Here is a 25,730-nt window from a genome sequence, read left to right on the forward strand (position 1 = left end):
AATGTAAGTGCCAGTTGTCTGGACCCTTCAAACAATCAATAGCACATTCTTTAAACACTTGAACGCTGTCTCTTTTATGTAAATAAAGATTGTGAAATTGACAGCAGAGATCAGGGAGCCAAAGCTGTTAATCATGAAATATTTTCCCTATTGGTCAGCTATTTCAGCAGTCTTACTGAAGTATGAATTCAGCCTCATTAACCCCGAGAGATGTGGGCAAGAGGGCATTGCTTGACTTGGGACCAGCAAGAGGATCCTTCCAGCTTTTATTCAAAGGGGTCTTTCGTTCAGACTATGGTTCACAATTCTTCTAAAGGATTGTGCACCCTGACCCTTGTAAAAGGTGGTCTAGCAGTGAAAATTGCAGAGGGCTCATGTAATGATTGTAATAAGGCCAGCCAGGCGGACCTCATAGAATGTGTTCCCTGAATTGTGGCTGTTAATCTCATGCTATCAGGGAGCCCTGGCTGATGGATATAAGCAGGAGTGTCAGACATCTTGAGAGTTGGCTTTGAGGGAGCTGGGTCAGTATCAGGGACTCTCCATAAGTAAATAAAGGGTGACTTGGTGTTGGGATACTGGCCTCTGTGGAGTTATTTCAGCGAGGAAGTGCTTAACTTTGTAACAATGCCAGCCAGACTGAGAGAAAAGGTTACAGGTTCATAACCTGAACTAACCTGCATCCTCAAAGGTCCAGGAGAAAACTGGGGAGTCTGGGAATATGCTTGTGAACCCCAGAAACCGACCCCCCCCCCGTTTCCCATTTTCACCCCTCCACAGAACTCCTTGATTATATGAAAATTCAGACCATAGAAGTAATTTATGGCACGGAAGAAGGCCATTTGGCCCATGAGTCTATGTTCCCATGAATCAGTTTATTCCTCAATCCTTGTAACTCTTGTTACAATCTCCGTTAAGACCTGTAACTGGAGTTTTCAAAAGAGTTCAGCATTCGCATTGGAAGTTACTTGCCAATCCTTCGGGATCATTCCAGAATCTATAAAATTTTTGAATATAATCACCAATGCATCTTTAATACTCTGGGATGTAGACCATCAGATCCCTGGAGATTTTCAACATCCAGCTCTGTTAACTTATCCACTACAATATTCTTGCCAATACTAATTTCTTTTAACTCCTTATTCTCCTTTGTGACTTGGATCACAAAGTAATAATTTAGCTTCTCTGCCATTTCTCTATTAACCATTATCAATTCTCCTGACTGCCTGTAATGGACCCACATTCTTTTTAGCCAAGCATTTCCTTGTTGCATATTTACAGAAGTTCTTACAGTCCATTATTGTGTGTTTGCTAAGTTGTAATCATATTCTATTCTTTATCTTTCCGTATCAATTTCTTGTTTACTACATTCTAGAACTTGACAATCCTCAGATTTACTACCATTTCTCTCAATTTTAATGTTATAAACAGTTGAACTACATTTTATTGTCTTGTTTGACTGATTTTTCTCAATTCTTTACACCTTTGAGAAATGTCTAGTTACTATAAGTCATGTAATAGTTTTCTTTTAAAAGACTATCCATTGCCTAGTTACAGTCATACCTTTTTAATATGTTTTTCCCAAACCACTTAAGCTAATTTGTGCCTCATGCCTTCATAATTTCCTTATTCAAATTGAATACTCTTACTTCAGATTGAGTTCCCTCACTTTCATTTCACATACAGGCAGGGTCATAGAGATGTACACCATGGAAACAGGTCTAACCCGTCCATGCTGACCAAATATCCCAACCCAATCTAGTCCCAATTTCCAGCACCCAGCCCATATCACTCCAAACCCTCACTATTCATGTACCCATCAAGATACCTTTTAAATGTTGCAATTGTACCAGCCTCCACCACTTCCCCTGGCAGCTCATTCCATACACATACCACCCTCTGTGTGAAAAGGTTTCCCCTTCAGTCTATTTTTTAATATCTTTCCCCTCTCGCCCTAAACCTATGCCCTCTAGTTCTGAACACCCCCACCCCAGGGAAAAAAACCTTGTCTAGTTACCCTATCCATGCCCCTCATGATTTTATAAACCTCTATAAGGTTACCCCTCAGCCTCTGACACTCCAGGGAAAACTGCCTTAGCCTCTCCCTGTAGCTCAAATCCTCCAACCCTGGCAACATCCTTGTAAACCTTTTCTCAACCCTTTCATTAGTATGTCCTACACAGCCATAACATGACCTCCCAATTCCTATACTCAGTATTCTGACCAGTAAAAGAAAACATACTAAACGCCTTCTTCACTATCCTATATACTTGTGACTCCACTTTCAAGGAGTTATGAACCTGCACTCCAAGGTCTCTTTGATCAGCAACACTCCCTGGGACCTTACCTTTGAGTGTATAAGTCCTGCTAAGATTTGCTTTCCCAAAATGCAACACCTCTCATTTATCAAAATTAAACTGCAGCTGCCACTCCTCAGCCCATTGGCTCATCTGATCAAGATCCATTTGTAATCTGAGGTAATCTTCTTTGCTGTCCACTACACCTCCGATTTTGGTGTCATCAGCAAACTTACTAACTATACCTCTTGTGCTCGCATCCCAATCATCCACATAAATGACGAAAAGTAGAGGACCGAGCACTGATCCTTCTGGTGTTCCACTGGTCACAGGCCTCCATTCTGAAAAACAATCCACCACCATCACCCTCTGTCTTCTACCTTTGAGCCAGTTCTGTATCCAAATGGCTAGTTTTCCATGTATTCCATGAGATCTAACCTTGCTAACCAATCTCCCATGGGGAACCTTGTCGAATGCCTTACTGAAGTCCATATAGGTGACGTCTACCGCTCTGCTGTCATCAATCCTCTTTGTTACTTCTTCAAAAAAACTCAATCAAGTTTGTGAGACATGATTTCCCAAGCATAAAGACATGTTGACTATCCCTAATCAGCCCTTGCCTTTCCAAATACATGTACACCCTTTCCTCAGGATTCCCTCCAACAACTTGACATGATGTAAAAATTCTGCCATATTGTAGTCTCTTATCATTTACAACAAGTTAAATTAAACCCTCCACAACAGGGTGAGCAAATATCCATCCAAAGCTGCCAATCCTAGCCTTGTACAGGTCCACTGTGCCCAAGAACTGGTCCCAATTCCTCAATCTCTGATTCCCTTTCTCCACACCATGTTTTTATGCTCACTGCTGTGTAACACTTGGAATAATCTTGCAGTTTGTGCTTTTGAGGTTCTGTTTTTTAATAACCTTAATAACACTATGAAATCTGCCTTTTGGACCTCATCCATCTTCCTGTCCTTGTCATTGCTACCAGTGTGAACCACAACTTCTGCCTAATCTTGCTCCCGTAGAGGGATGTCCTGCAGTCAATCTGTGATGTCCTTGATCCTGACATCAGGTAGACAAGCCATCTTGAGCCTTGAGTTACGTTCCATGCCACAGAAATGCCTATGTGATCCTGTGATTATCAAATCCCCTATGAATTTTGCTCTTCCATTCTTCCTCCTTGTCCGTCTTCCAGCTGAGTCACGTGTGATACCCTGAGATTGGCCCTGATCCTGTGGAATCTTTGCTGTCACCACTTTGCAAAAGTGGAATTCAGAATAACAAAACAAAATAGACATCTGCAGTACCTGCCTGGTTTCTTGGACTACTTGCTAGTCATTTATTCACTATCAGTATGCTTGTGACTACCTCCCTTTCCATGTTATTTACATAGCCCTCTACTCAAGAATGCACAAGAGAGACTCCAGATGTTGCCAAGCCCAGAGTTGAAACTTGTGCAGTCGGCAACATTTGGGTGTAAAGGGCTATGTCTATCTAGATTAGATTACTTACAGTGTGGAAACAGGCCCTTCGGCCCAACAAGCCCACACCGACCCGCCGAAGCCATATCCCTTTACCTAACACTACAGGCAATTTAGCATGGCCAATTCACCTGACCTGCACATCTTTGGACTGTGGGAGGAAACCGGAGCACCCGGAGGAAACCCACGCAGACACAGGGAGAATGTGCAAACTCCACACAGTCAGTCACCTGAGGCGGGAATTGAACCCGGATCTCTGGCACTGTGAGGCAGCAGTGCTAACCACTGTGCCACCGTGCCACCCTAATGTCAATTAGGTATATCAATGATTTCACACATACCACAAGATGTACACTCTGTTTGGCCATCCTCACCTACCATCCTGGAACTCTTCAAATGAACAATGCTCAGAAATACCACTTCAGCACACCACCGTGTTCCCTGGCCAATATTTATGTCTCGGGCTCATTGCAGTGCTCCAGCAAAACCCAGCACAAGCTGGAATAACTTCATTTTCCGCTTGGGAATTCTACAGTCTTCTGGACTCCATATGGAGTTCAAGAATTTGAGGGCTTGAGTCACCTTCTAGGTCCTTACCCTAATGCCCACACTTGTTATCACATGGTCTACTATTACACACAACCCATAGTTAGCCACTAATTCTCTCAATTAGCAACCATTCATTTTCCTAGGATGACTGTTAGCCACTCCTTTGTCTGTCCAACTGTTTTTCTCTCTCTTTTGGGCTCTGTTTCCACTTATCATTTACTTCTTAGCCCCTCCCCTCACCCTATCTTCTGCAAAAAAAAACAACATTTTCCTAGCTATCATCATTTCTGAAGATGGGTCAATGAATTCAAAACGTTAACTTTGATTTCTCTGCACAGATGCTGCCAGACCTGCTGAACATTTCCAGCAATTTCTGTTTTTGTTTCTAGAAATGATATGTTCTCCTCTGAATGAACCTGCTATGAAAACGTATTAATTATTTCACATTAGGAAAATAAATGACTATAGTCAACACAAACTGCCGTACATACTCGAGCAATAGTCAAAATCTTTGATTACTACCTAAAGTTAAATTCATCGGATCAACTATTACATAGATACTATTTTTGAGGGGCTGAGATTCATGCCCATTAATATTCAAGCCGTATCATTAGCAGAAGCCCAACTGATCTCTAAATGAATAAAAAAAATGAATTTATGGTAATTTTGAAAACCGGGAGTGGAGCAAAACAACCGGCCGACTGGAAAACTGGAGCGGGACGTGACGGCCAGCACACTGACTCGTAAACATTGCTCTCTTTTCTGTGAAGAACTAGGGTTGACTTTTACCCGAGATATATGGTAAATTCCAGGCCATTTAGCTGAAAATAGGGGGTTGACCTTTACATGAGATCGACTGTTACTCGAGTATATACGATAAGTACTGAGCTTTCACTTTCAAGATTAGAAGCGCCCAACCAATTGTACTCACCAACAAGCTGCTTTCTCTGTTTCCTTTTGTTACTACCTCCCTTTCCATGTTATTTACGTAGCCCTCTACTCAAGAATGCACAAGAGAGACCAGCAACACAGAAAAATTCACCCCATGCTGTAATCTGTTAAAATTCAAGAGGCAAAGAACAATCCCAGAGGTCACTATTTAAAGTAAAAAATTAACAACTTTATCCTCAAGTCTAACAGAGAATACTAAAACCAACAACTATTTATAACTCCTTTCTCTTACACCTGTCCTTTACCTCCCACTCGACAATACTAAACCAGTTAAAAAATCCCGGTTAAGATTCACAAACAAAATTCAACTTCAAAACCAGACAGCTGTCGAATCTTCTCTTTGCATCTTCATCTGCAGATTTTCTTCTGTTGTTTTTTTGATGTTCTGCTGCGCAAACTTCTTGTAGACAGGTACCTTTCAGGGAGCTGTTCTGTTTGCAATCTGTACTTGTTGATGGCTTGGCAGTTCTCCCCTTAACTGTTCAAAATGTCTGGTTTTATTCCCCAAAACATCGGATTTTTCATTGGTTTTAATATTCTCAAAATTCTAAATTCAAGTTTGATTGGATTTTGGTATGGGGCATAATTTAAACCGATTGGCTGAATTTGAATTTGGTTTTTTATCATGGCAACACAGCCGCACTATTGTTTGCATAGTCAAATGTTATATTTTAACTTGTTTCAGTACTCTCTGTGCCTCTTTAAGTCCGTGCCAGCTTCCAGTCTCTCTTAAAGGTATAGTACACACCTACACCTCCTTAACACACACGTTCTCACTTCGTGTTCTGGAGTTTTTTTTATTGTAATAAACTTTAATAAAAGCACCTCTTTCCCCTTCTGCCCAAAAATTTGAATGTAATCCAAATTCCCAGATGCTCATTTTATCTCTTTCAGACAAAGTCTTGCTTGATCAGATTTTCCAGCTTACTCTGATTAACTATATATTATTCATCATGGCAGATACAACATGGTAGTTGTGAATTGATTTGGCAGTGCATCCAGCATTTATATCACCAATCTTGGTCACAAAATCCTTCAAAAGTCCTCCTTCACACATAATTTTAGTACTTCCTCTTCTGGGATTTAGCTTGATTCGTAGGTGAGAGCAGTGCACAACCAACCCAAGTCCTCCTGCAGCGATCTTTACTAAATGACTTGCAGAACCTTATTGCCTCTGATTCCAACAGTTTTCAAGAACTCTTGAATGTTAGCTTCACGTAACGGAGACAGCTGTAGCAATTGTATCTTGTCCTACTCCCAGCTCCAGCATCTACCTTCTTCCACCTGCTTATACTGCACCACTAGGGTCATCATGTGATCTCAGATGGCCTTTTATGTGTCCTTTTTTATGGGTTTCACCAGTCTTGGCCTCATCTGATACTTTAATTTCCAATATTAGTTTTCAGTCTTAGTTTCCTTAGAAATTAGAACTGTCAGCTTTCTTTCTTAATTGCTCTTATAATTCAGCTCTGTAACAAAAACGACCAGCTGTTTTGGTAAGGTCTGTCTCATGCTCATCAATTTCATTGTTCTGCATACCAGTGAGCATTCTCAAAGGATACCTTGTTAATTGTTACATTTTAGGAATATCAGAAAGGTGTAGCAGTCTGACCATCTTGACAAGGCTCAGATTGAAACAGCATCTGCTCGGACTGAAAACTTCTTCATTCCAACACTGCTTCATGTTCTGCTTGACAGATTCTTCTCTGGGTAATATCTCTGCCCCTTCATCTAAAGGATGCTTCATCCAACCTTTAGATTTGTTGGTTTATGAGTTGAAAATTTACTGTCAGCTCTTAAAATGTTCAGCAGCCACGATAACCCATTCAATAAAACGCTGTCCCTGTTCTAATTGTCTGCAGTGACAGCCAGTTATAATGCCATCATTAATACAATAATAAAAGTTCTTCTTTTATATATGGATTGAAAATGACTCCCTCTTTAATTTTGAACTGTATTGGATTGAATTTGTTTGCTTCGTCAGGTGATTATCATCCTCAGGTTATCATTTTAATTTCACATAAAATATATTCACAATAAACCGTAGGGGTTCCCATTTTATTTTTGAAATTCTGTGCATCAGTGCTTTTAGATTTTGAACAGATTAGCTGTAGGTCTGGTTTCACTTCAGCACTTCTGAAAACACGGTGATCCAAGGATTTAAAAGATGATTATGGAAAGGTAACTGGAGAATTGATAGGAAGATTTCAGGATAGAAGCACCCATTCCAAGCTTGAATTATTCAGGCTGCCAATTATTCACTATCTCCTGTTACGGATACAGCAGATTTATTCTTTCTATTCATTCTTTGTACTTTCTGCTGTTTAAACCATCTTTTGTTTTCCTGAAACATTCATAACTTGTAAAGCTTGATTAATGGCCTGAAGTTTAATTTAAATATGCGATGAAACATGAAATGAAAATTCTTTTCTGGTGATTAACAGAATTGTAGATTTGAACAACTTTAAAGGGGAGACGAGTAATACCATTGGATAAGTAATCCAGAGACCTGGCCTAAGTTATTGAGGATAATTAGATTTATTGGTGGGACGTGTACCTAAGTACAGTGAAAAGTTTTGTTTTGCGCGCAGTACAGGCGGATCATAACAGATAAGGACATACAGATCATAGGGTGATTGAACAATGTGAGGCATACAAGGCTATGGCTGCACAGGAGATGCACAAAGTTAGATCAACATTAGATTTGAAATTTGTGTGGTCTACTCAGCAGTCTAATAACAGCGGGGAAGGAGCTGTTCTTGACCCTGTTGGTGCTTGTGTTTAAGCTTTTGTGTCTTCTGCCTGATGGGTGAGATTGGCGGAGATTAGAATTGGAATGGGTCTTTGATGACATGGATTCTAATCCTACCAAGGCAGCTTGTGAAATTTAAGTTCAGTTAATGATCCTGGAATTGATGTTAATGAGAAACCTATCTGTTCTCTAATATCCTTTCAATGAATGGAATATGCCAACCTCTCCTGCAAAATGACAAGTGACTTCAAACGCACAGCGACATACTCAACCCGTAAGTGCTCTCTGAAATGGGTTAGAGAGATGGAGAAATTCGAGATGGAGAACAAAGCTGGCATTTGTCTGTATCAACCTTTATTCCATGAAAGAATAAGGAAAAATTAGTTTCTGAGGCATTTGTCTTCAAGGCAGGAAAGTTGGTGTGAATATTTCACTGAGTCAGAGTTTGTGCCCACTATTAATTTGTGAATTTTCACCTTGATTGCTACTTTTTTTTTCCCCAAAGGGTCACCCAACTCCTTGAGCGAATCAATGAGGTTGTGGAAGAGAGTAATCTGTTTGACCCTGATCGTCGAGGTCTTGAAGAAGAGCTGGAGTCTCTACGTCGTCATCTGGAATCGATGAATAATGATCCGAGCTCGGTGGAGAACCACTTTAACAACAGTAAAGGTAAAAGTTAAAAAATAAAACAGCACTTATCTAATGGAGACCCCTCACTGAGATGTAAAATGTGAGAGCTGTAGCAGGGGAGAAAAGGCAAGCAAAGGTGCAAAGTCAGATACTTCAAGTAATTGTGGGATTGCATTGATTTCTGCCCCTTGGAGAAAAACTCAAAAGAAATGTGTTCACAAAATGCAATGTGAAATAGACAAATGCCTCTCTGATAAATCATCATCTTTAACCTTGCATCTATTTTGTCACAAATTCTATACTCTCACCCTTGCATTTTTGCATGAGGATACTGTATATACCCATGTGAAAGTTCAGTTTTTGAAAGCAAATGTCTTTTGGCAAAAGGTAAAGAGTTGATTTTTGTTTTTAATCTGAGCCGTGCTCCAGCGAGTTAAAATCCAAAGGTCTTTTGGATTGCTAATGGAGAGTCTGGCCATGTTCCTGAATTCAGCAAGAATGGCTTTCCCAAGCTATCCACCAATATCTATGATGTTTAAATTAACACAATACCTCATTCCTCGAACTAGCGCAAGGTAATGGGAAACTGAAGGATTTTGAGGCCAAATATCAGGGATTGAGCTATATGCAAGATAATATGTAGGAATATGCAGACCATTGAGTAAGTGTTGATGTTATCTGAAACTGAGCTGATGTATAACTGTTTCCTACTATGCACTTGCAATTGGCTGATATTACAGCACTACATACAAGGGCTGGAATGCCTTTTTAGAAGGACAGACTTTTATTCCAAGTTTTGCTGTGTATATATTTTTAAGTTAGTTGCTTCCTTCCCAAACCAAGGCTTTTCTCTGTGTGAACATTTCCTGTTCAGGCTGAAGCCTCTCCATGCTGATTGGGATGTCTCAATCATGTGCAGTCGAGCTTCTTGTTTCTAAATGCTTAGTTTGAGGTGTTTGGTGTTTGTGTTAGGGTCTGACCAGGTCAACAAACCTATCCAAGCAAGACAGTGCACACCAGAAACCTGAATGGGGTTGGCAAGGGAATTGGAACTCAAAAGGCCATTCTTTTAATTTTCTTATCCCGTGGAAGCCTTTGTGAAAAGCTATCCAATGTTTGCTGTCTCCGGTTTTGAGGAATCGTCAGTGGGCTGATAGCATGTGAGCTGAGGTGTGTTGTAGCTCCTTTGATGTCTTGAATGTGAACCCTGGCAGGTGTGTAGCCAGTAACACACTAACACCAGTAGGAGTACATTGACAGCTGCAATGAAATGACAGACATTGATTTCAAACAAGTCATTTGACAGTGCCTGGCTCCCAGTCTTGTGTGTGACGGTCTTCTGGTGTGAGAGTTTCCATTGTCAGATTGGCCGTGATACCTACCCTGCCAGATTGTGACAGGTTGGCCACTCTCTTACGACACTAGAGAAGATTTTCTTGAGCCACTCCTTGGGTGCTCACTTCCAGAGCCACCTTTGGGTGCTGATTTCCATAGCCACCCCTGACCAGTTCACCTTTATCAGATGCAGTGAGCTCTTTATTTCCATCCACACGAAAATGAACTTCCCTTCTCCCCTGGACAGCCTTCAAGTGGGTGGAGGAAGGTGCAAAAGAGATGTTGCTAAATCATGGCATTGATTTGGGTTGGGTCTCTGACATCTCCAGAGGTGGGTGGGGTAATGAGTAGAGGTTGTAGAATGCCATTCTGTGTCCAGGTGTCTTTTTAATATGGCGCCCAGATGTTGGTGCCTGGAAGATCCCGAAGGACTTCTGAACATCCTACCCAATAAGCTTGACATTTTACCCATGCAAGAATATGTAATGAACTGAGAATAATATGACCACAGGAAACCCCAACTTGCCACTGAGGGGAAGTCCCTCCTGCTTTTCTCTCACTCTGTCTGAGAGAAAAGGAAAACCGGGGCTACTGGATAATACTGAGATTTTATTTGAGACAGAAAAAGGCAATTACATCATCCGAATTATTTTTATTTATTATTTAACTTAGTTTACTAATCAACCTGTTCAGTGATTTTAATTACGCACCTTTAGAGCAGGTCTGACCTGAACCCAAGCAGGGGTAGGGACACTACCACTGTGTCACAAGAGGGCCCCAACTATTTTAATTTTTATAGAGTGTTTGTAGATAATTAAGATGGATCATTGGACCCGAAATGTTGATACTGCATTCTCTCCATCAGTGCTGCCAGACCTGCTGAGCTTTTCCAGTAATTTCTGATTTGGTTTCTGACTTACAGCATCTGTAGTTCCCTCTCCAGTCTTTAAACCTACCTGCAACTTGTTAATGGTATCTGTTTCAATGGTCTTCAATGTAACTTATTCCATGGGAATTTGCCATTACAGTAGCACTACATGAAATCTGTTCTGGTCTCCAGCAATGGAGTTAAAGGGTTCTCGGGAGCTCGCAGCACAGTGGAATTGAGGCCGAGATGAGATCAGTATTAAATGGCAAAATAGGCTGAGTTGCCTATTACTGCTCCGAGTTCCTGTGTCCAATAACTGCTTTACTTTGGAACCATGTTTTCTGATCTGCCTATATAAGGTCCCTTCTGAAATCATTGCGGTCAGCTCTTCTGCACTTGCTCATGGTTACTTTTGATTTGTTCTTTATCTGTGATTAATTTGAAAATGATTATGTGATCACTGTTAACTCTGTGATCTCCCTTCATAGGCTACTCATCCTATTGTGTCGGTCCTTGTCAAGAAAAATCTGAATGCACTGATCTTAATTTCCAGCTCTTGGGCTGTAGCCCTGTAGGTTATGACAACGCAAGTGAATATCTAAATATTGCTTAAATATTTCAAGAATTTCTGACTCAATCTCTTTTTTCAAACGGTGAGTTTCCATACTCCCATCAGTCTCTGAATGAAGAAAGATTCTCCTTCATACACCATTTGATGTGCCATCTCTTAATTTAACTCTATGATCCCCTGGTTATTAATGCCTCTACTAATGGAAAAATTACTTTCCTACCCCCCTATCTGTGCCCCTCGTACTCTTGTGCAACTCTATCACACCCCTCTCAATCTTGGCTGATGTAATAAAAACAAACTGAGACTAACCAATGTTTCAGCTTATCTCGGACCCTCCATCCCATGCAGCATCCCGCTAAATCTCCTATCATCCTCTCTACTGCAATCACATCCTTTGTATACCATGATTGGAAGAGAAGGTAATGGCCTAGTGATATTATCGCTGAATTGTTAATCCAGAGACCCAGGTGATGTACTGGAGACCCAGGTCCATAACCCACAATGGCAGAATTAAGAGTCTAATAATGATCATGAAACCATTGTCAATTGTCAGAAAAACCCATCCGGTTCACTGATGTCCTTTAGGGAAGGAAACTGACATCCTTACCTGCTCTGGCCTACATATGACTCCAGACCCATAGTAATGTTTGGTTGACTCTTAACTACTGTCTGGGATGGGAAAAAAATGCTGACCAGTGAGACCCTCATCTCATGAATGAATTTGAAAAAAATCAGGGCTTCTAAAAAAGCAAGTTCTCTCAAGTGCTGATATTTTCAGTTGCTGGATTTTCATGTTTCCTTGGTCCCGTTTTGCCTCTAGCTGAGATGCCTACCTTTGTATACAGGGCTTTTGAAACTCCCTGATATCAGTAGTCACTTTCAAGGCTTGAAAACTGTTGTACTGCTAATTGAGAAGTGAGACTTAATGCAGTAGAATTGAAGATGTCTCTCCTCTGCATCCTGAAGAAAGTTCTGTCATGGACTAGGCCAGACTACTCAAACATTCTTCAGCAGGCAGCCCAGACCATAACTTTGCAACTTGTTGCGGTACATGTACAGTGAAAATTACCCAGAGTAAGTTAGCTACGTTGACTACTAGATTTTAAAACAGACAAAACTTTATTCACAAAATTGCACAATGAAACACCAAGAACAGAATAAAGAATCCCTACGGAACTCAGTCTATCCAAACTAGACTTAACTATGCTGTTCCGAATACATACAACAGTCCCACTAAGCAAACTCTCTTTAAAAACCAGTATAATTGGAGCACATGCTTACAGGTTGAAGTTGAAGGACAGAGAGAGAGAGAGAGAGAGAGAGAGAGTGTGTTTCTACACAGCTCCCTGTTGAACTCCCAATCAGTTCAGGACTGAACTAAACTGCTCAGCTGAACAGCTGACTGCACCCCTTTCATTATACAGGTCACTTCCAAAACATGACCACTTTGGCCTGAAGTCTCATCTGTTTACATATAAACAAAACGCCTCTCAAAAGTCTTTGCACCTCTGTACCAAACCAGACTGATCGGAGCATGGCCTGGTTTAATAGCCCTCTTATAAAAAAAATCAAGGACGCTTGAGCCAAGGAGCAGCTTTCAGAAAAAACCGGGACTAGCTTTGTGACAATTCTAAATTGAATTCTGAATTTGTTCTAAATATACAGCAACTTCCAGAGCTGAATGCCTCGAATTTAATTATTTTTGCCTGTGCTGTTGTATTTTATTAGGGTTCACTCTTGGATCAGTTGTAAAGGACCGGGATGAACTTCAAAACTTCTTGACGCACAACTTGACAATGTCCAATGAAACAGCTGGGCTCTTGCTGGGATCAAATGTCAACTTGAAGGAGGTAAGGGAAATAAGAATGAAGTGTCCAGTTGACCAAATTAATTCCAGCAACCAGTACCTGTTTGGGAGTACTGGGACGATGCAGATGTATGAACAAAAGTATGTTGCTTACATAGAGTATACACCTGTCAGAACCAAAATAGGAGTGTCTACGTTACAATCACAGCACTGGTCTGCTTTTTGATTTGATTTATTATTGTTATATGTACAGAGATACAGTGATGTTTGCATCACTGTTTGTATTTGAGTTGCCCCATTTTACTAATAAGGCTGAACAATCTATTTTGACTGAGACAAGAAGTTCTCCCTTTTTATATGTGGGTATTCTTGCAGTAAGGGATTGTTTAAGAGAATACAGGAACTCTTATGCGAACCCATTATGGGCAAGGATTTATTTTACATTGGCTATGGTATTGGTCTGTGCGAAATTATTCATTCACTGCATGGGAGGATTTAGAGTTGGAAAGTATTTTTGCAATTAAGGCCAGAGTCATAACTACTATGAATATCTTGCCACATAGTCTGTGAACTGTAGCTTGTGGTTAAAATCTTCGGGTAAAAAATGAGGTCTGCAGATGCTGGAGATCACAGTTGAAAATGTGTTGCTGGTTAAAGCACAGCAGGTCAGGCAGCATCCAAGGAATAGGAAATTCGACGTTTCGGGCATAAGCCCTTCATCAGGAATGAGGAGAGAGTGCCAGGCCGGCTAAAATAAAAGGTAGGGAGGAGGGACTTGGGGGAGGGGCGATGGAGATGTGATAGGTGGAAGGAGGCCAAGGTGAGGGTGATAGGCCGGAGTGGGGTGGGGGCGGAGAGATTAGGAAGAAGATTGCAGGTTGGGAGGGCGGTGCTGAGTTGAGGGAACCGACTGAGACAAGGTGGGGGGAGGGGAAATGAGGAAACTGGAGAAATCTGAGTTCATCCCTTGTGGTTGGAGGGTTCCCAGGCGGAAGATGAGGCGTTCTTCCTCCAACCGTCGTGTTGTTATGTTTTGCCGGTGGAGGAGTCCAAGGACCTGCATGTCCTCGGTGGAGTGGGAGGGAGAGTTAAAGTGTTGAGCCACGGGGTGGTTGGGTTGGTTGGTCCGGGCGTCCCTGAGGTGTTCTCTGAAGCGTTCCGCAAGTAAGCGGCCCGTCTCCCCAATGTAGAGGAGGCCACATCGGGTGCAGCGGATGCAATAGATGATGTGTGTGGAGGTACAGGTGAACTTGTGGCGGATATGGAAGGATTCCTTGGGGCCTTGGAGGGAAGTGAGGGAGGAGGTGTGGGCGCAAGTTTTACATTTCCTGCGGTTGCAGGGGAAGGTGCCGGGAGTGGAGGTTGGGTTGGTGGGGGGTGTGGACCTGACGAGGGAGTCACGAAGGGAGTGGTCTTTGCGGAACGCTGATAGGGGAGGGGAGGGAAATATATCCCTGGTGGTGGGGTCCGTTTGGAGGTGGCGGAAATGACGGCGGATGATACGCTGTATACGGAGGTTGGTGGGGTGGTAGGTGAGAACCAGTGGGGTTCTGTCTTGGTGGCGGTTGGAGGGGCGGGGCTCAAGGGCGGAGGAGCGGGAAGTGGAGGAGATGCGGTGGAGGGCATCGTCGATCACGTTTGGGGGGAATCTGCGGTCCTTGAAGAAGGAGGCCATCTGGGCTGTGCGGTGTTGGAACTGGTCCTCCTGGGAGCAGATGCGGCGGAGATGAAGGAATTGGGAATATGGGATGGAGTTTTTACAGGGGGCAGGGTGGGAGGAGGTCCCACCCTGCCCCCTGTAAAAACTCCATCCCATATTCCCAATTCCTTCATCTCCGCCGCATCTGCTCCCAGGAGGACCAGTTCCAACACCGCAGAGCCCAGATGGCCTCCTCCTTCAAGGACCGCAGATTCCCCCCAAACGTGATCGACGATGCCCTCCACCGCATCTCCTCCACTTCCCGCTCCTCCGCCCTTGAGCCCCGCCCCTCCAACCGCCACCAAGACAGAACCCCACTGGTTCTCACCTACCACCCCACCAACCTCCGTATACAGCGTATCATCCGCCGTCATTTCCGCCACCTCCAAACGGACCCCACCACCAGGGATATATTTCCCTCCCCTCCCCTATCAGCGTTCCGCAAAGACCACTCCCTTCGTGACTCCCTCGTCAGGTCCACACCCCCCACCAACCCAACCTCCACTCCCGGCACCTTCCCCTGCAACCGCAGGAAATGTAAAACTTGCGCCCACACCTCCTCCCTCACTTCCCTCCAAGGCCCCAAGGGATCCTTCCATATCCGCCACAAGTTCACCTGTACCTCCACACACATCATCTATTGCATCCGCTGCACCCGATGTGGCCTCCTCTACATTGGGGAGACGGACCGCTTACTTGCGGAATGCTTCCGAGAACACCTCCGGGACGCTGGACCAACCAACCCAACCACCCCGTGGCTCAACACTTTAACTCTCCCTCCCACTCCACCGAGGAAAAGCAGGTCCTTGGACTCCTCCACCGGCAGAACATAATAACATGACGGCTGGAGGAAGAACGCCTCATCTTCCGCCTAGGAACCCTCCAACCACAAGGGATGAACTCAGATTTCTCCAGTTTCCTCATTTCCCCTCCCCCCACCTTGTCTCAGTCGGTTCCCTCAACTCAGCACCGCCCTCCCAACCTGCAATCTTCTTCCTAACCTCTCCGCCCCCACCCCACTCTGGCCTATCACCCTCACCTTGGCCTCCTTCCACCTATCACATCTCCATCGTCCCTCCTCCCTACCTTTTATCTTAGCCTGCCTGGCACTCTCTCCTCATTCCTGATGAAGGGCTTATGCCCGAAACGTCGAATTTCCTATTCCTTGGATGCTGCCTGACCTGCTGTGCTTTAACCAGCAACACATTTTGAACTGTAGCTTGTGTTGGCTTCTTTTTGTTTGTAGAGACTCAAGTTAAAGTGACCAGCAGCCAAGATTTTGTATTTTAAAAAAAATACTTTAATGTTAACTCTTATCTTACTACTTTATTTTTATATTTATTCCCTGAAGTAATGCTTATCTTTTTAACTCTGTTTCTCTGAATACTTTGTACCTAAGTTTTTTTTGTACATTGGTACCTAAGATAGCACATTGTGTGGTGACATTAGATACTTTCTGCTGTACTTCCTGTACTTCTGTGCTTGAGTACACATGACAATAAAATCAAAATCTAAAGTTAAAAAAGTTAAATGTAAAATCTCAAGTTAATATAAATCGATAGAGTCAAAAGATTTTGGTGGGGAAAGATGGTTCCAGGTTTCTGGCTCTAAATCTCTCTGTGTCTCTCTCTCTCTCTCTCTCTCTCTCTCTCTCTCTCTCTCTCTCTCTCTCTCTCTCTCTCTCTCTCTCTCTCTCTCTCTCTCTCTCTGTCTCTCTCTCTCTCTCTCTCTCTCTCTCTCTCTCTCTGTCTCTCTCTCTGTCTCTCTCTCTCTCTCTCTCTGTCTCTCTCTCTCCCGTTATCTCTCTGGAGATGAGTTGTCTTCTGAGATGGCGTCTGTTTCTTGGTCTAGTCAAGTGTTTTTTTAAAAATTGTTCTTGGCTGATGAACCAAAATGGCCACTGTTACCCAGTGACCTAAGCAAGACAAAAGTCCTGTTCTGTGTAGGTTTTCAGCATTTTGAAGAGAGTTCCTGTCCTACATGTTTTACCTAGTTTTTGTTCCACTTCTTATCTAATTTACACTCCCATAATGAGTCAGCCAGGAACTTGGTTAGCCCCTGAGTAAGAATGTCTACATTTCTGGCTATGTCTCTCTGTATTCCATGTAGCAAAGAACAAAGAGGAAAACAAAGAAAATTTACAGCCCAGGAACAGGCCCTTCAGCTTTCCAAGCCTGAGCCGATCCAAATGTACTGTCTAACAATGCGTGGCATTGTTATATGGTTAGGTGACATACAACAGAGTAGTGTGCTTACAAAAGTCTCTAATTCTATAACTCCTTTGTTCATGCCACTTGTAAATTAATTGCATTAAAACTGCTGCTGATTGGAATTTAAAAATGTCAGAATATTGAGATAACGGTCTTTTGCTATTTCTACAGCAGGCTGCAAGCAAATCATTTCTTGGCGTGCTCCTGCTCTGAATTTCAATGTTTCTACTTAGAGGGACGCATTGGTAGCTGGTGCACAGTACTTATTTGGCTGCTCTTAGACAGAGGTGTTGTAGCAAACCTTCAAATGCTGCCCATTTGATGAAATTAAATATTTTGAACCTCATTTATGATATGGATGGTGTTCTTTTTGTTTTTGATTTTCTGTTTTGCAGTCCTCCTACAGTGATAACGTAAATCTGTTCATTTTCAACCTGACATATCCTGCTCACTATGTTCGGCTTCTGTGACAATTTCATTTGTTCTTGGAGCCCTGAATGAGCACTTGAGATAGATCTTGACTGTGTGATACTGTGACGGAGACAAGATATAATACACCACAAACTAGGGGCATGCTGCTGAACTCTGTCGAACCCCATTGGAAACAGTTGAAACCGTTATTGTCCTTTGCTTCCTATCACTGAAACACTTTTGGATCCAATTTGCAATGGTCCCTTGTTATTTTTCTGACCACCTTTGAATGTGGGGCCTTGCTAAAATACATTTAAGCTGTATCAAACACATTGCCTTCATTGCTGTTCCTTGTTAATTCCTTTCAATAAAGAGTGTCAGACATGACCTTCCCTGAATAAATCCGTGCTCACTCTCCTTGATTAATCCATGTCTTTTTGAATGAAGGTTTATCCAAGTCCCTCAGAAATTTTCCAATAATTACTATCACTGAGTATAGGCTGACTCACCTGTAATTACTCAATCTGTCATTTTTTCCATTTAAATAGTTGAGATGACCGTAATTTAACTTGATTTACTTGAATTTAAGATTTTAGTGTCACTTTTTTTGATTCGTGGAGCATAACACTGACAGCTGTTTAAATACAAGAGTCTGATCTGAGATCAGCGATTAAGCTCAGATCAGAAAATGTTTCTTATAGACTTTATCAGGTGAGACATGCAAAAATGTTGTTTTAACAGTTTTGTTTCGTTGTGAGTCAGAGTCAGACAGCATCAAGTCTGCACCAACCTATCCACACTAACCACACTTCTGAGCATTTGACCAATGGACATGAATGTTATGACATTTCCAGTGCTCATCCAGATTCCTGCCACTTTCTGGGTTTAAAGAAAGGTTTTCCCCAAATCCGTTCTAAACTTGCTGCCCTTCACATTAAAATTCTACCCCGTTGTGATTGACCCTTCTACTAAGGGGAAGCAGGTACTTTCAGTACACCCTTTATAATCTTATACACTCCAATCAGGAACCTCCCCCCCCCCCCCCCCCCCCCCCCCCCCCCCCCCCCGCCCCAACTTCTCTGCTCGAAGGCTGAGTTATTTTCCTATCTAGTCTCTCTTCAGAGCTGAAATGCTCCATCCCAGGCAGCACCTTGGTGAGTCTCCTCTGCAGTCACATCCTTCCTCTAGCCTGAGGGCCAGAACATCTCAGTTTCCATTTAAATATAAACGGTGGGACCTTTAATTGCTACTTATAGGATTTTTTGTATTTCTTTCTTTTGTTATTTTCCATTCTATTTTTGCAAATTGTCACTGGGCAGGCTCAGGCTACTGGGCTTTGTTAACCAAATTTGGAACCTCACGTGCCTAATATAGATTTAAAATGGACACTGGTAGCAACATCCTATTAAATAATGTGCCAGTAAATTTAATGTTTTGCCACTGTTGTGACTATCATCAAAGTCCTTAATGTCAGAGCTTTTAACATTTACTTTCACAAAGCTGAGTAAAGGCATGTCCATTGTATCCCCATTAGAGTGAGCTGTGAATTTATATTTCCATGGTCACTTCTTGCCTCTGGCTAACACACCTACCTTTCACCCTCTGTATCCCTGAACTTAGCCAAAACCCTGCCTGGATCCTAACTCTTGTCAAATTCCATTCACGTTACTCATGTACTTTCTGACTTAGATTGACTCCTGGTTCAGCAATGCTTAGATATTGAAATTCGCATCTTTGTGCTGTAGGTAATCATAGTATGTTGACCTTTACCACAAGGGGATCTAAGTACTGGAGTAGCATGGTCTTGCTATATTGTGTATGAGGTTGGGTAGAATGGTACTTGGATTATAGTGTGCAGTTTAGGTTTCCTTACTTCAGGAAAGATGTTATTACTATAAAGGAACAAAGAAAATTACAGCACAGGATCAGGCCCTTTGGCCCTCCAAGCCTATGTCAATCCAAATGCTCTGTGTAAATCTGCTCCCTTATTTTCTAAGGGTCTGTATCCCTTTGCTCCCTGCCCATTAATGTGCAATGAAGGTTCATCAGATCTGTCCCTGTGATGTGGGACCGTCTGGTGAAGAGAGATTGGGCAAAGATGAGAGGTAATCTCACTGAAACAGACAAAATACTTCCAAGGGATGGCCAGTGTAGATGCAGGTAAGATTTGGGGGGGGTTTAGAATCAGGGGGTATTCTTTAAGAATTAAAGGGGCTGCCATTTAGCACCAAGATGAGGAGAAATTTTGTTAATCAGGGGGTCCTGAATCTTTGAAATTTCCTACTTCAGATGATGCTGGAAGCTCAGCCTTCACGTATGTTTCAGGGAGAAATTGATCAGATGGGCTGATAGGCTAGGGGTGGCGGATGGAATTTTATTTAGATGAATGTGAGGTGTTGCATTTTAGTAAGACAAATCAGGGTAGGCCTTACACGTGAATGGGAGGGCCCTGGGGAGTGTTGCCAAACAAAGAGAGTTTGGAGTGCATAGTTCCTTGAAAGTGGAGTTGCAGGTGGACAGGATGATGAAGAAGGCATTTGGCACACTTACCTCCATTGGTCAGTGCGTTGAGTATAGGAGTTGGGAGGTCATGTTGTGACTTAACAGTATATTGGTTCAGTCACTTTTGGAATCCTGCATTCAGTTCTGGTCTCCATGCCAGATAGGGTTAAACTTGAAAGGGTTCAGAAAAGATTTACAAGGATGTTGCCAGGGTTGAAGGGTCTGAGCTTTTTGGAGAGATTGAATAGGCTGGGGCTGTTTTTCTTTGAGTGTTGGAGGCTGAGGGGTGACCTTATAGAGGTTTGTAAAATCATGGTGAATACTCAAGGTCTTTTTCCCAGGGTAGCGGAGTCCAAAACTAGAGGGCATAGGTTTATGGTGAGAGGGGAAAGATTTAAAAGGAACCTGAGGGGCAACCTTTTCACGCAGAGGGTGGTACGTGTATGGAATGAGCTGTCAGACGAAGTTGGAGGAGGCTGGTTCAATTACAACATTTAAAAGGCATCTGGATGGGTATATGAATAGGAAGGGTTTAGAGGGATGTGCGCCGGGTGTTGGCAAGTGGGACTAGGTCAGATTGGGATGTATGGTTGGTGGGGATGAGTTGGACTGGAGGGTCTATTTCTGTGCTGTATATTTCTATGACTCTATAATTTCTGATGTAAAGGGTCTTGGGGATAGTGTGTGTAAACGGCACTGAAGTATTTGATCAGCTGTGAACTTTATTAATAGCAGAGCAGGCTTGATTGGCTGGATCCCATTCATTTTCTGAACACAGATGGTTGCTGCATGTTGTGAAGTAGACCAGGCCTCGCTGTGTATGATTTCCATGTTGCAAGCCACAAGTTACTATTTTTTTCATGTGTCTATAGTTCCTAGAGTGGAAGCTTGCATGTTTTACATACAACATGTGATATTACATATTAGTATTTGCAAAACTCAATAAACAAATCCCAAGGGAATGACTGCAGGGCTGAAATATTAGCGCATCACTTCCCTGTTCTGCTTCCTGTTCCCAGTCCCAGTGATTCAGATTTGTAGCAGCCTGTGTAAGGGTTTCTCAGACTGCTGTGAAGCCCACATCAACAGGAGTCATGCGCTGTATGTTCATTGCAGTATAAATAATCATTCCGTGCTCTTCATTTGAAGTGGGGCTGGAGAAAAATGACAAAGATCAGGCAAGATCATGGAGGCATTTGTGCCATTAATATCCATGAATGAAGCCAGGTGAAACTGATTTTAAAAAACTGTATTTCACGGTCTAACGCCACAGTAAGAAATGTGCCCTCAATTACATTCTGACGGAAAGCTGCTGTGTTATTTAACCAGCTTCTTTGTGGCAATATTGTAATCCTAACACAGTGTCATTTGAGTGTATTTCTGTTTTCCTGTCTATTTCTCAAATGAGTTGATATGTGATGAAGCTAGGGTTCATGCGAATATTGAGTGAAAGGTATAAAAAGTTAAAACTTGTCCAGTGATTTCTATTTCCCTTCGTGGGGTCAGTGGTTCCAAGAGGATTGTTGAATATTCTGTGACACAATGCTGAATACCTACTGGATAGCATGAAGTTTTGGTGAGTTAATTTTAGGATACAGCTGCTGAGGAGTTGATCTGGAAGTTTAAATACAGCACAGGAGTGTGGGGCTGTATTTACTTGGTCTCTGGGAGGCGAGCAGTGAGGTGGAGCAGGATTGGAGTCATGAGCCATGTCATCTCCACTCGGCCCTTCTTCAGTATTGGGGAGATGATGGCTGAACGGTTAGATTAGATTACTTACAGTGTGGAAACAGGCCCTTTGGCCCAATAAGTCCACACCGACCCGCCGAAGCGCAACCCACCCATACCCCTACATTTACCCCTTGCCTAACACTACGGGCAATTTAGCATGGCCAATTCATCTAACCCGCACATCTTTGGACTGTGGGAGGAAACCGGAGCACCCGGAGGAAACCCACACAGACACGGGGAGAACGTGCAAACTCCACACAGTCAGTCGCCAGAGTCGGGAAATGAACCCGGGTCTCAGGCGCTGTGAGGCAGCAGTGCTAACCACTGTGCCACCGTGCCGCCCGTGGTAATATTGTTGGATTGTTAAGCCAGAGACTCCGGTAATGTACCAGGGACTCAGGGTCAAATCCTACCATGGAAGATGATTTAACTTGAATTTAATAAAAATCTGGAACTCACAGGCTAATGTGACCATGAAACCACAGTGTGACCCTTTGTTCTGAGATTATGCCCTCTCGGGTCTAAAGGTTCCAAGACACTCCCACAAGGGGAAATAATCTTTCCATATCTACTCTATTAAGTCCTATAAGAATCTTGTATGTTTCAATATGGTCAGCTCTTGGGCTTCTGAATTCTAATGGGAGCAGGCTCAATCTACTCAATCTCTCCTTATAAAACAGTCCCTCCATACCTGGCATCAGTCTAGTGAACCTCCAGTATATCTTTCCTTCAGTACAAAACTGCTTGCATTATTCTAGCTGTGGTGGACTAAAGCCTTGTACCGTTTTAGCAACACCTTCCTGCTTTTATACTCCATTCCCTTTGAAATAAAGGCCAACATCCCATTTGTCTCCCCTATTACCTGCTGAACTTGGATGCTAGCTTTTTGTGATTGATGGAGGAGGCATCCCAAATCCCCCTGTTCTGTAGCTTTCTGCAGTCTGTCTCCATTTCAATCATATTCACCTTTTTCCTTCTGCCTGTCAAAATGTTATAACCTCACATTTCTCCATTATATTCCATCTGCCAAGTGTTTGCAAGCTCACTTAACTTGCCTACATCTTTCTGCAAACTCTTGTGTCATTCTTACCACTTGCATTCCCATCTGGTTTTGTCATCCAAAAACGTGGCTGTAGCACATTCAGTTTCCCCATCAGAGTCATAATTTACAATAAATATATAGTGTAAATGCTTGTGGGCCCCAGCACTGATCTGTGTGGCACCATGATTTGGTATCTTGAAAATGTCCCTCCTCATCCCAACTTTGTCTTGTATTAGTTAGCTAATTCTCACGAAGTTAATATGTTACCTCAAGCATGGGCTTCTATGTTACTCAGTAGCCAAATGTGTGTTTCTTATCAAAGAAGTTCTGAAAATCCAAATGCATTACATGCGTTGCTTTCCCTTTTACCTATCCTGCTTGTTACCTCTTCAAAGAATTCTAGCATGTTTGTCGGGTATGTTGAGTCATTTAAGTCATTTCTTGAAACCTACCTCTCTTGACTCTGTGTCAGTTTACCTTGTAAAACCCCTGTGAAATATTTGGGACATCTTCGTACATCTAAAGGTCCTATATAAATATACTTTGTCGGCAAGCATATGTATCTCACATTGACTCATTACCAACAATGTGTCTTATTGTTAGACTCATCACAAGTCCCCAGGAATGTTGAAATCCATTTGCAGAAAGCCTATTAGTGATGGGGATAGAAACAAGATGGAATTAGGAACATGGTTCATTCCGAGCAACGTTTATTTAACCAGAGGCAGCACTTTGAATCTGAACGTTTGTGCTGTGTAAGTCTAACATTTAAGATGTAAAACTGTCCACTATAGGTATCTCTCTTTGTCTGACTTAAATTCAATCCTAGAAATGGATCCTAGAACAGGAAAACAACTACTTAAAAACTCAAAATATTCTGGTTAGTCATTCACGAGGTTTATCTAACAGTTCAGTTCCCAGCCTTACAATACAGTGCTCACAACAGAGATTCTGTTATAAAATTAGAATACAACACCTCACTATTAGCCCCTGGATAAACTTGTGGTTACCGCTTGTAAACTTGAGTATACCCTTTGCGTGATTGCCCAGGATACCTAGGCTGCAGCAACACACCCTGGACTTCAGTCTCTGTATATTCATTACCCAAGTCAAAGGTTGAACTGAAACGATTCAGTGAAGGAGGGTTCCTGTCGTTTGGTTTTGTTTACAATTTCCAGCATCTGCAGTTCTTTTGCTTTTTTTTGTTTAAGGAGGTATTAAGTAAAGGTAATGAAAGGCTTTGTCGAAGAGATAGGTTTTAATGGTTGCCTTGAAGGAGAAAGAGACGTTAGAGGAAGGAATGCCAGAGGTTAGAACCTAGGCAACTGGAAGCGCATCCCCCAGTGCTGGAGTAGTTGGGAGGTCACAATCAGAGATCGCAGATACCCCAGGGAGTTGCGGCTAATGAATATGAATTTAAAATCCAGGCTTTGCTTGATCACTTGAGGCATTCAAGATGATTATTTGGATTGAAATAGTGTGCAAGGGTGTAGAAAAAATTGGGAGGTTGTCACTAGATAACGATGCTCGTTGGAAGGGCTGGTGCAGGCACAATGGGCTGAGTGGCCTCCTGTGAAAATAATGATTCTGTGACCAAGAGCCATTATCATTCCACAGGCACAGGAGTGAAAGGGGCATGGGGCTTGCAGTGACATCTACAGCAGGGTTTTGGACTTCAAATTCACACGATGAAATGTAGGAAACCAGCCAGCTGTGTGTTGGAGTAGTTGAGTCTAGAGATAACAAAACTATGAATGGGGTTGTTTCAGCAGCAAATGAGCAGAGAGAGATAAGGTCCATGTTAGAGAGATGGAAATGTGTTACCGATATGAGGTTGGGCAGTGCATCCCAGGATCAAATATACCACCAAAATTGTGAACAAACTAGTTCAATTTCAGACTGTTGTCAGTGAGAGGGAATGGAGTTTGGATCAGGATCCAAACTCTATGGCTTCAATCTTCCAATGTTTAGTTGGGTACTAGACAGGGTCCCTGGTTTGATTCTATCCTCAGGTGACTGTCTGTGTGAAGTCTGCACATTTGCTCCGTGTCTGTGTGGATTTCCCCTCTGTGCTCCAGTTTCCTCTCACACAGAATCCCCACAGGGTGGAAACAGGCCATTTGGCCCAACAAGTCCACACTGACCCTCTGAAGAGTAACCTACCCAGACCCATTCTCTGACCCTATTAGTCTACATTTCTCCTAACGAATGCATTTAATCTACACATCCCTGAGCACTATGGGCAATTCAGCATGACCAATTCATCTAACCTGCACATTTTTGGACAGTGGGAGGAAGCCGGAACACCCGGAGGAAACCAACACAGAGGTGAGGAGAATGTGCAAACGCCACACAGACAGTCACTTGAGGCTGGAATCGAACCCGGTTCCCTGGCGCTGTGAGGCAGCAGAGCTAACCACACAAACCACTGTGCCGCCCCAAAGATGTGCAGATTAGGTGGACTGGCCATGCTAAATTACCCATAGTGTGTAGGGGCATGCAGGCTAGGTAGGTTAGCCATGTGAAATGCTGGGTTACAAGGATAGGTGGGTCTGGGTAGGATGCTGTTTGGAGGATCAGTATGGACTCTATAGGCCAGTCTCCACACTGTAGGAATTCTACGATTCTATGGCTATGTTTTGAATAGCAGATTATCTGGTGGAAATAGAATGCAGCTGTGCTAGTCTCTATGTGGCCTTGAATTCTGTGACTTGATGCGATACTTGATTTTATTTTAGATTTGAACATTGAAATTCCCAGGGCAATTATCCTTGGGCTAACAGACACTGCTATATGGTGTAGTTAAGAAAACAAAAACAGATGGTTGCTCTATAAAAGCTGCTGATCGCTATCAAAGTGAGCTTGGAGCACGTGTTAATTGCATTAT

At 42.7% G+C, this 25,730-nt stretch overlaps 1 protein-coding gene across 2 annotated transcripts in view; it reads left to right on the forward strand.

Annotated features, from left to right (window-relative positions):
* Positions 1–25,730, forward strand: part of abca2 (ATP-binding cassette, sub-family A (ABC1), member 2) — a 541,802-nt gene that overhangs the window by 189,873 nt on the left and 326,199 nt on the right. For both annotated transcript variants that reach the window (XM_060841298.1, XM_060841299.1), the window contains exons 4-5: positions 8,543–8,706; positions 13,170–13,291. In XM_060841298.1, coding sequence (XP_060697281.1) covers positions 8,543–8,706; positions 13,170–13,291 — 286 coding nt within the window. The remainder of the gene's footprint in view (positions 1–8,542; positions 8,707–13,169; positions 13,292–25,730) is intronic.

Source organism: Hemiscyllium ocellatum, chromosome 21 (genome assembly GCF_020745735.1).
Source record: "Hemiscyllium ocellatum isolate sHemOce1 chromosome 21, sHemOce1.pat.X.cur, whole genome shotgun sequence".
Lineage (NCBI taxonomy): Eukaryota > Metazoa > Chordata > Chondrichthyes > Orectolobiformes > Hemiscylliidae > Hemiscyllium > Hemiscyllium ocellatum.